The following is a 12352-nucleotide window of genomic DNA, read 5'->3' on the forward strand; positions in this document are numbered from 1 at the left end:
GATGATATTACACACACACACACACACATATATAGATATGTGTATCTGGAGAACCCTGACTAATATACAAGTAGTACATATGTAAAGATATTTATCGTAAGGAATTGGTTTACCTGATTATGTAGGCCAAGAAGTCGTAAGTTCTGCAGTCAGCAAGCTGGAGCTCCTAGAGAGCTGATGATAGTAGTTGCTCTGCAGGCAGAAGACCAATGTCCCTGCTTGAGTAGTCAGGCGGGCAAAGTTCCCTCTTACCCAGCCCTTTGTTCTATTCAGGTCTCCAGGTGATTGGATGAGGCTCACCCACATTAGGGAGGCAATCTACTCTACTGGTTCCACTGATTCAAATGTTAATCTTATCCAGAAACAACCTCACAGATACACACAAATGTTTGACCAAATGTCTGGGCACCCAGTGGCTCGGTCAAGTTGACATGTAAAATTAACCATCACAGTAGTTTTTCAAACATGGACATCAGATCATGTTGTCCATTATCTTTTTATGTCTGTACACTCCCACTCCATTTAAAATCTTATTTTCTCACCATATTCTGCAAAGCCATGCCTAACTTATCTCTTAGCTCTTCTTATTAATACCGTATTCTCTATCAACCTTCTTTCAATTTTTTTAAGCCATAAAACTATTTTTCTCCTAAAAAGTCTTCATGCATGCTGCTTGGAACACTCCTTCTAATCCAAGATATGTCAGCATAATCCTTCCCAGACCCCAACTCTTCCCACAAGCCAGACCCCTGTTATATAAATTCTTACAATCCCCGGTACTTCTCCATCAAGGATGCCTCACCACCATAAACAAATAGTTGCTTAATGTATCTCATCCTAAACAGCACATAAACTCACTAGAGCAAGGATTATATTGTTTACAACTGTAACCCCAGCATTTTGCATATAATAGGAATTCAATAAATGTCCAAATAAATGAGCCACTTCCTAATAACTCTACCAATCTGGGACACAGGCCACTTCTCTGTCCCCTTAGGTCTATTATAATAAATATTTATTAAATAAACCAACAAGCTCTACCCTGGGTAAAAAAGGTTACTGCAAAAGAGTGTTTTGTGATGGTCTGGCTTGCCTTTCATAAAAGCAAACTTCAAAATGGAAAGGCTACAGAGAGTTCCTCTGGAAACTGTGCATATATATGTAGAAAGACTAGAGTATCACTGCTTTTCTGAAAGAAATGGCCTTCACATGACAACATCCAACCCATTTCTTAAATCTTTAGAGCAGCACCCTGGAATACTCTGCTGAGATTTGTCAACTCAGGATTTAAAGACAGATCTCTAAACACTCGGGCAGCTTCATTCATAAAATTTAAATAGCTACTGCCTATACAGGGGTAAAAGTAGCTCCTACAGAACTAGAAAACCCTAAGTTTCTTCTTACTTTTTGTAGGTGCTTATTTCAACCAGTTTCTCTATTGCAAGTTGAAACTGATTCCCCTGAGTACAGTGTATTTAAGTCAAAGCAGCCATTTAAAACAGGATGGCATAGTGGGGTGGATTTGTATTGTATCCACTTAGCCAGCTGGCACTACATTCCTAGAATTCCCTTCTCTGAGTTAGCGTGCTGCATGAGGATTGGAAGGTGGGAGTGAAACCTCAGCCGCACTCCTTTCCCACTGGAAGGTGGGTGCAGGGCAGCAGGGACTGCTGGAGACCACTGCAGACTCACCATATTGGTGTAGGGCAGCCCCCAGTCTTTAGACCCTCTGGCTCCCAGTGGTTTCCTCTTCTGCTTCTCTGACTCCTGAGCCAGAAGCAGTCTTAATTTCATGAGGAAGGGCAGCAGCTTTTCCTCTGCTGAATCAAAGACCTAGAAGTGATAAGAAGCTGTTACAGGTACCAGCTCATCCTCACCCTCCCCACTTCACATTCATCTTCCCTTCCTGCCTGCCTGTCCTTCCGACTTCAGGCTCCAGCATCAGACACGAAGACAACAGCCTTATAGAGACTGTGTACTCAGCTCCCCACTGCACAAGGTTCGATTCTTCTCATGTACTCGTCTCTCATTCACAGAGGCTTTCTTTCTCTAATTGTACCATGCCTGATAAACTTCTAGATAGTTTTTTAGGAAACTGGCAACCCGTAAGCCAGATCTGCCTGTCAGAAAAATTGGCATATCCGTGTCTTAAAATAATAATAACTAATAAGTTGCCAACTTTTAAAGATGAGTTCATTTCACTGTACAATTTCAAGATCCAGTTTTTGAGAAATAAGAAATGTGGATCTCTAGTACAGCAGTATGGTAGTCTAAGTACCCTGACCAGTTGTTTTAGTCGAAAATAACTACAACTAGTGGTAAAACATTTTTAAAACATTTCAAGTGCATTGATGAACTGGAAATTATTTAGGATTATTGAGAGTCCAAAAACGAAAACATCATGGGAACCCAGAAAAGTAATCTGAGCATAAAGGCCAGCTGTAACTTTACAGATTTTGCTAAACTACATGAAATTCAGTTTCAGTTTTCAGTCTAGTGGGTCATGGGAACAAAGCAAATCTCAGGGCCCACCTGAAGCAGGCAGTCTAATTAAGAGATCTCACAATGAAATTGGGACCCCAATGTGCCAAACCCTCAGTATAAGGACAAAATCGAATTCAACCAGCCTAGTCTTCCCCACCCCTGACCCTTCCACCCAGGGCACTACAAGGGAAATTACATGTCTTGAACCTCAGCACTGCATGTAAGAGACAGAAAAACATTTCTCCGAGGCTTGGTAATTCCAAACTGGACCTCGCTCTGGTTTGTAGCCTGAATTCATATTACGTGGGTGGTCACAAAACCTCAAGCAAAAAAATTAGTTACAGTTTAAGCTGAACATGGTACCAATGATTGATGGAAACAAATGCAAATTCTCTACAGAAAAATCACCTTACATGCAAGTCTCAACTAATTTCTACTGAGAAAGACCCAAGAACTATGAACCACAGTCAAGAAGTCAACTAATCGCGATACTCAGAAACAAGACACCATGAGCAAGAAAGCAGGAAAAGAAACAAGGCAGCCAGTTTAGACCCATCCATGGAGGCTTCATCTATGGGAAATAGCAGAGAAATATGTAAAAGAGATATGTTTACTATGAGTAAAGAAACCAAAGAATGAATTTAAAAAGGAAAAAAATGTAAAAATGACTAACAAATTAGAAAATGAGCCAAACAGAATTTCTAGAAATGAAAATATCTCAAAAAGTAAAATCCCAATGGGTGTGATAAGACATGATAAAAACAAAAATAAGTGAACATGGCAATATATCTAAAGAATCATCCAGACAGCAGGGAGGCAGAATAATAGGAATGCTAGAGTGAGAATGTCTAATCCAAGTTTCATTCAGAATGAGAAGAGAGAGAATGAAGCCAAAACAATTTTCAAAGACATCAGCTGAGTATTGCCCAGAAGTAAAGAAAGTAAGACACAAAACTACAAATTTAAAGACTTAAAAAAAAAAAGAGCAAGTGAAATGAAATCCATATCTAGGCATATTAAAACGACACTTGCAAAACATCAAAGATAAAAAGCAGAGGAGAGAAAAGAACCAAACAGAAGTTCTAGAATTGAAGTTAGACTGACAGTTGACTTCTTAACCACAATAGTAAGAACCACAATACCAGGGATACAATATTTTTAGTTCCTAAGAGACAATAACTATCAGCATAGTTGTGCATGCAGCCCAAATCCCTCCCATAAGGAAAAGCAAATTAAAGATTTATTCCAGAGAAATAAAACTGAGGATTTGCCCCACATCTCTCACTAAAAGAAAATATCAAGGATTTTCCTGATGTTAAAAAAAGGGAAGTTTAAGATGACAGAGGAATAAATGAAGTGAAAAAATATATGGATATATGTAAATTAACAATGATTGTATGCACAGTAATCTTGCTAGATTAAGGAATACAGAACCAAATATGTAACAATAGCATATAAATCAGGAGTAGTGAATTTGGACAGATAGATTTAAAAAGAAAATCCATTAAAGATTCAATGTTGTTAAGAGGTCAACTCTTTCCCAAAACTGACCTATGGGGTAAACACAATCTGAATCAAAATCCTAACAGGCTTTTGAAATAGACGTGGGAACGGAAAGAATCTAGAAGAGCCAAAACATACAAATATATATATATATATATATGGATATATATGTCCATCCTATCTATCTATCTGTCTAAAAGAGAATTTTTACTCAGAACTCATACATAGCAAATCAATAACAAAAAAAACAACCAAATTGCAAAAAAAAGTTGGGCATAAGATTTAAACAGATCTCTTCCAAAGGAATACCTTTGACTAACCAATAAGTACATGAAAATCTGCTCAGTATCGTTAGTCATCAGGGAAATGAAAGCCATAATAAAGTACTATTTTATAGCCACTACAATAGCTTCAATTACGTGCATATGGGTGGTAGGACTGTAAAATTGTGCATCTATCTTGGAAAACAGTTTGGCAACTTCTTGTATGAATCTATTGTTATGTCATATATTACCCTAAAACTTAGCAGCTTAAAACAACAGACTTATCTCACAGTTTCTGTAGGTCAGAAAGCTACTTATTTAAGAGCAATAAAAACTTTGTCCTCAAAAAGACTTGTATAAGAATATTCATAGTACTTTGTACAAAATAGCCCCAAACTGGAAACCACCAAATATCTACTAACAGAAGACCAGATAAAGGCTACAAATTTCAGATATAAAATAAATGAGTTCTGGAGGTCTTATTTATATATACAGCATGGTGACTACAGTTAATAATATGTACTATATACTTGAAATTTGCCAAGAGAGTAGATCTTAGTGTTTTTTAACAGGGGATAAAATGTAAATATGTGAGGCAATGGATAAGTTAATTTGCTTAATTGAGGAATTATTTCACAATGTATACATATATCAAAACAATACATTGTATACCTTAAATATATTCAATGTGTATTTGTCAGTAAAATAAAAATATCTATGCATTTCACTGTTTGTAAATTTTACCTCGATAAAAAGTCATCTGAAATAAAAAATAATCCATTTACATATGAGACACATCTAAAACATAACCATAAAGAATGGGAGATATTTAAAAATATGGAAATATGTCTCCAAGGAAAATACTGACAGTAACAGAGTGAGAACTATACTAAGAGGCAAAATGGATTTTAAGGCAAAAACCTTACCAGAAATAAGTAGGATTATGATACATAGAAAAGGAAGGTAAGATAACTATAAGCTGGTATTCATTTAATAACATACCTCTTTTAGTAACTGATAGGTTAAACAAATAAACATATATATACATATATATGTATATGTATACATATTTGAACAGAACAATTAAATATCTGACATATTAAAAATTGGGAAAAGCAAAAATTAACCAAGAAAGGAACACATTGTAGAACTTGGAACAACTGTAGAATTTTCCTAATTTAAAACAAAAAGACAAGAAGGAATTCAAGAACTAGAAATATACATAAAACAGGTAGGAATGACAAAAGCAAAAATTAGTTCTTTGAGAAACACTAGTAATTAGTGGTACTGCTCCAATGGAAAAAAGAGTATATGAATAAAAATATTTGGAATGAAAGACACTAACTACAAAAGCAGGGAACATTTTTAAAATGAAGGTATTATTAAAAGTTTGCCAACAAATTTAAACCTTTATATGAAATGGAAAGATACCAACATTAAAGATAACTCACCAAAACCAACCTGAGAAGAAACACAAAAGCTGTATAATTGTTTTTAAAAAATGGAAATAAGATGTGTTTTTTTTCTATGCCCAGAGGACTTATCAATGAGTTTAAACATATAAGGAACAAATAATTCTAATCTTTCATACAAACTTCCAGAATATAGAAAAGTAATAGAACCTGACAAAGATATTATAAGAAAGAGAAATTACAGAATAAACTCACTTATGAACATAGGTGCAAAATCCTTTAAAAAATTAACAAATAGTTTCAGAAATATATAGAAAAGATTGTACATAACGAAAATGTTGGGTTAATGCCAAAAAAAATCACAGGAGTAGATTATTATTACATATAATTCACCACATCATTAAGGATAAATACATTATCCCAATATATGAAAAATAAAATAATACTTGATGAAGTTCATACTAATGAATGATACCATCTTTTAGCAAAATAAGAATATAAGGTAGCTCTCTTATCTTAATAAAAAGTATTTGGGGGGAAAAAGCTTAGAACAAAAAAGTCATACTTGATGTTAAATTGTTGAAAGTTTTCCCTTTAAAGTCAGGATTCCTTACTTTTAGTCAACACAGTATTGGACAGTCCAAATATAGTATAGAAAGAAAAAATAAATATAAGTTATAAGAAATAGAGAGAAATAAAATTGTCATAAATTTAAAGTCTCTAAAAAGAAAACTTAAAGAAAACCTGTGCACAAATTATGAAAATAAGATAATTTACCTAAAAGATCAATATACAAAAAAAAATTTTTTTAATGGACATCAGTACAATAGGAAAAAGAAATAGGGATAAGAGAAATAGTTTTTTATAAAAATACCATTTTCAATAGCTACAAAAAATATGTTGAATGCACATAGAGAAAATTGTTCAACTTTACTGAAGTACACCCAAGAAAACATAACTAAATAGAGACAGATGCAATGTTCATGGAACAAAAACAGATCCAATCAAAATTCCAAAAGGGCTTCCATGTAAAACTTAAGTTCATTCTGAAATGTATGTGGAAGACCAAGAATAATTAGGACATTCTTGAAGAACAAGGTAAGAGGACTTGCCTTATGAAGTACAAAGAATTTTACAACGTTAATAATTCAGATAAAATAATTATTGTCACAGGGATAGACAAATAGAATAATGAAACAGACTAGAAAGCCCCCCAAAAGACCCAGAGGTGTATGATAATATCATTTGTGACAGAGCTAAATATGGGCTTTTCAATATATGTCGAGCTCATTGTTCTGTCTCTTCTGACCCCAACTTCGGACCATACACAAAAAGCAGTATCTGGTGAATTAGAGACATAATGAAAACGCAAAACATAAAATTTTGAAAACAGTATAGAAGAACTTTATGACCTCAGTGTAGGGAAGGGTTGCTCAAATAAGACACAGAAAGCACAAAACCTAGAGGAAAAGATCATAATTTGTGGACATTAAAATGTACAACTTCATTTATTCAAAGATGCTAAGCATAGAGTGAAAAGACAAACCACAGAGTCAGAAAAGAAATTGGCAATGCATAGAACTGCTAAATAATTATTTTTCAGAATATATTAAGTAGTACTATAATTCACACACAAAATAACAACAACGAAAACAAAACAGACAAAAGACACTTCACTGAAGAAGAATCTCAAATGGCTTACAAACAAAGCAAAAGATGCTTCACTCTATTACTAACTCGAGGAAGGCAAATTTAAAAGACAATAGCATCCCACTTCACACTTATTTCATACTAAATATCAAATGCTAGGAAGAAAGCAGAATAACCAGAACTCTATACACTACTCATGGGAAAGTATCTAATAAGGCTGTGGATATGCATATCCTAGAAGCTAGCACTTCACTCCTCACATATGTGTCCTAAAAAGAATTTACAAATGTACACCAGGATCCATGTAGAAGAACGTGCATACATGCACTGTTTGTAGAAACAAACACCTGGAACCAACCCAAATGTCCAACAGAAGGATGGACAAATAAATCATGATGTAAGATAACACCAGGGAAATCAAATACACAGATGCTCAGGAATATAATGCTGAGGCAAAAGAAAAAAAAAAGGTAGGGTAAGTCACTAAAGAATATGTAAGTGGAATTATTCTGTGCACAAAGTTCAAAAACGTGACAGTAAACAACATATCAAGGAGGCAAATGCAGTCATATTATTAAGAAAAGCAAGAAAAGAGTAAACACAAAATTCGAAATAGTAGTTATCCTTGAGAGAAGGAAATGGGTGGGATTAGGAAGAGGAACTGAGGGTATTACAAAGGTAAAAAAAAAATTCTTTTTTCTTAAAAAGGATGGTGAGTGTACAAGGTCCTTTGCACTGTCATTCTTTATACCATAGTTATAGTTTTAAAAATCTTCTGTTGTTAAATATATGATGATGGAAGGAGAACTGACTCTGGGTGGTGAACACACAATGGGATTTATAGATGATGTAATACAGAATTGTACACCTGAAATCTATGTAATTCTACTAACAATTGTCACCCCAATAAATTTTTAAAAAATCTTCTTTTGCATCAGTTACAAAACTTTAATGATTAAAAATAAAGTTAAATTATTAAATCAGAAGCCCTGGCAGCAATTGGTCAGAGTAGGGCAGCAGCTGCCCTCATGACTGCCCACATCACTTGCCCAGAGACTGTCGTATCCCTTCCAGCTTTCGTAGAGGTCATTCATTCACATCACCTGTCCAGCCTTTGTGTGCCCCTGAGATTATCACCTTTGCTTTAGAGTGATGCTTCTCAATGTGTGGTCCCCAAACCGGCAGCTTCAGCTTCACAGGCAGCACCCTAGACCTCCGATATCAAACTCTGGGGCTGGAGCCCAGCAAATGTTTTAAGAAGCTCTCCAGGGGATCCTGATACATTCCATAACCACTGTGCTTAAGGACATGGCCCTCCCTTCCTTGCCATTCTTCCGTCCTGAGTCTTCAGTCCTCCCAGAGAAGTCCTGCACTTTCTCCTAATGGAAGTGTGTTCCTTTCCGAGATCCAGCAGCACCTTTCAAGGCCCGCCACCAGGAGGAAGCCTCCTTCCATGTTTCCTTGCTCGGTGCCATCTAAGTGTTGTGTTGTGATTGGTAATCTGTGGTCAGAAATTCACTGACGTGGCTTCCAGAGGGCTGTGTCTGGGGTCCTGCGGGAGCTTCGTCCACAATGGGAAGACAAGCAGGTGAACCAACTCCTAAGTCTGCCTAAGTGCAAAGGACGTTAAGATGGGCTATGAAGCAGCCAGTTACCTGTTTGTCTCTGCTTCTAGGAAATTACCGTTTCTACCTTATTGTAGCCTTTCCCAATAGGAGACAGTGACCAAGGAGCTCCCTTGCTCAGCACCCTGGTACTTCCAAAGCTAAGGGGGCGAGGGGGGAGGTAGCAGTCATTTCTGAGTCCCCTCAGGCTTGGAGCCCTCCTGCTGATCTCAGAGCCCATAGGAGCGTGAGCACGAGTAAAGTGAATTCTAACGCCTTTCTGCAATGCCAGCGCTCCATCTGATGACGTTCTCCAAGCTCCACACATTTTTTTCTGTGTCAAGCTCTTTCTTTCCCCCAACTAGCTTTTTGTATGAGTCATTCACTTTGAATGCCGCATACCAAATAGGAACACATCCACCGTATCCTGAATTTGTTATCACCGATGTCAACTGTTTACATAAGTTATGAGAAATGCAGTATGCTGGCAAGTATACATTGCTGAGCCTTATATAGTACCACGGTCTTACCCTTATGTACAGAGGCTGGTTTGGGAAATACAAAGGCTAATTCCATGAAGAAAGAGGCGGCACTTAATTACAGAGAGCGGCATGAAAAGATGTCGGACAGGAAAGAAGTCCCGCTCTTCTGGAAGGGACATGGTACAGTGGACAACATACTGGGTGTAGTATCCACTCAACTTGAATTCCAATCTGAGCAGTGCCCTTTTACTAGACATACACTGAGCAAGTCACTGAGTCTCCTTATTAGTATAATTGGGACCAAAGGAACAGCAGATTCATAGGATTTCTGTGAGGATTAAATGAGATAACACACACAGAGCACTTTGCACAGGGCTCATCCCCTAGTCCGCGCTCAGTAAAACATAGCTGGTGTTTGTGGCAAGAAATAAGACTAACAGAATAGGTCACACCAAGTCCTAAATGGCGGAATAAGCTCAGGAGTTCAGATCATTTGTAGGGAACTTAAGGTTTTGATAAAAGAAGCGACATAGTCAAAACTGACTCCAGAAAGACAGATTTGTGTGTGACGTACACTGGACCAAAGGAAGAATTAGAAACAAAACTTGTCAGGCAAGTCAAAACAGTCCAGGTTGGAGGAATTAGTATGCTGAGTATTGAGACATTGTGAGTTAACAGTGAGGAAGGCAAGAAGTGAGACAGGGAAAGAGAGAATGTGGCATGAGGACTCTCAGCTGGCGAAAGTGGGCGACAGCAGTGCCACTGAGAAGACTGTGACCAAAGCTGGAGTCGAGCAGGTAATATTATCAGAAAGGAAACATAGCTATAAGGGGAAAGGTATCCATGTTAGTGAAAACAGAAGAGTTAGAAAAGGTAGGATTAAACTGTTATGTCCGCTGGACCTCACAGGAGATAAACAAAGAAAATGACAGGAAGCCATCTTCATATTTCAAAACTGAAAAGGGGTCAAGAGTGCAGGGAGGAGCTCAACTGAGCTGGATTTAGGCCCTGTACAGATGTTACTTCCTGTTGCTCTGGTAACAAGACCCCCTCCTTGTACTGAGAACAAGTGAGAAAAACCACATGCAAATGAAATAAACCACAGTTGACGTTGTAGTGACAAAAACCACATGGAAATGAAATAAACTATAATGCTAGCTGGAACCGCACCTGCATCAGCACCAACTTGGGGAAGGTTTTGTGAGGAGGAGAAGGAAGAGGTCCCAAAGAAAAGAATGAGTTAGAGCGAAGCTCAAGCCAATCCTTTCATGAGCTCTATAGACCTGGGGTTTCTCTTTATGACTGGGGTTGAGTCACTGTAGGGGAAATACAAAACTCAGTGGAGAAAGCTGCTGCCTGGAAACAAAGCTCAGGAACCCAGACCGGGGCATGTGGAAGAGCCCTCTCGTGGCACTGGTGGAACATGGCTTGAGATCTCAGTGGTGGTGTCCCACTGGTCAGCTGGTTTTTCCTGCCGCTTAGTAAAGCCCAAGAGGGTGTGCCTGTCCCAGAGGGAAGGGTGGAAGCAGAACAAGGAGTTGGCATTTGGCAGAGAGTGATGTTTCTTCTTAAAGTGTTGTGTCTGAAAGTTAGGAACACAGGAAAAAAACACAGGAAATTGGTCTGAATCAGAGCAGTTTGAAAACACGCAGAGGTCCTTGCGTCTTAAGTTGGGACATTTTCTCTGTGACAGAGAAGAGGATCGTCATTCATTTCTGTTTGGCAATAATGTTAAAACCTGGACTATTCAGGAGATGGGTAATATTTTTCACCTTAAATGAGTTAGGCAAAAATCTTCCTAAGGAGTATTAGCCTGAGTGTTAGACTCAGCCTCTGTGGCTGAGTCTCCTCTTCATTTAGTTTTTTAACTTATATACAATAAAATTCACTCTTCTGGGGGAATAGTTATGTGAATGTTCACAAACACAGAGACATGTAACACCACTGCAGCCAAGATACAGAACAGTTCAGTTCGATCACCGAAAAACATCTCCTCACGCTGTCCCTTTGCAGTCAAATCGCTTCCCATCTCTAACACCCAGCAACCACTGATCTGTTCCCAATCTTCTTTTGACAGCAGCCTATTTGAATAAGGCCCAAAATTTCTTCATGATTTGCTAGAACAGTTATAATAGTAACAGCAGTTAATTGTAATAGTTAATACACATTACGCATTTCTAATGTGCCAGGCACCCTCTGAAGCATTTTATAGAAGAGGAAACTGAGGCTTTGAGAAATTTTGGAAAGGAAAGCAAAGAAGAGAGGAGGGAAGAAAGACTTGCCGAAGGTCATATCATGGCAGCCCATGGCTTGAGTCCAGGCATGTCTAACTCTATCCCCTTGGAAGACACAGAAAGTAGGACAAAGTAGAGGAAACCTACCAGTTTCAGGAAACTCAGTTTAGACCTGGGATTGCCTTACTCTAAAACTACATGGATTTTATGTGAGAATTTGGTTCATTAGACCAGTAGAGCAATAATTGACTGGTATAAGATAAAATGAAGCCAGGTTCCTCCAACTCCTTTCGTACAACCTTTATGATATGCAATGAAGAGAAAGCCCGGATATGTTCTCCATCATCAACTTGACCTGGTGTGTAAAGCAAAGCTAGAAAAATCTCCTGATTAAATACTGAAATGTCATTTCAATGCTCTGAGCGTCAAATTTCCTCTTAAATTTTCAAACAAAAAAATAAATAACTAAATACTGAAGTGGGTCTTTCATCTTAGTCTTATGTATATTTCAGGTTGGAGTCCCCAACCCGGTCTCTGGTGATGGAGGCCCCAAAAGGAGTAGAAATAAATGCAGAAGCCGGCAATTTGGAAGCCACCTGCAGAACAGAGCTGAGACTGGAGTCCAAAGACGGAGAGGTAGGGGGTGAGAAGGACATGAGTCCAGAGAGACACAGCTCCAACCAGCCAACCTTTCCCAAAACTGCTCTGTTCTTCCCTTTG

At 37.8% G+C, this 12352-nt stretch overlaps 1 protein-coding gene across 3 annotated transcripts in view; it reads left to right on the plus strand.

The window, feature by feature from the left end:
- SGCD (sarcoglycan delta) overlaps nt 1-12352 on the plus strand; it is an 822468-nt gene that overhangs the window by 795624 nt on the left and 14492 nt on the right. For all 3 annotated transcript variants that reach the window (XM_081035952.1, XM_081035953.1, XM_081035954.1), the window contains one exon: nt 12145-12268. In XM_081035952.1, coding sequence (XP_080892078.1) covers nt 12145-12268 — 124 coding nt within the window. The remainder of the gene's footprint in view (nt 1-12144; nt 12269-12352) is intronic.

The sequence above is a fragment of the Rhinolophus hipposideros genome (genome assembly GCF_964194185.1).
Source record: "Rhinolophus hipposideros genome assembly, chromosome: 23".
Lineage (NCBI taxonomy): Eukaryota > Metazoa > Chordata > Mammalia > Chiroptera > Rhinolophidae > Rhinolophus > Rhinolophus hipposideros.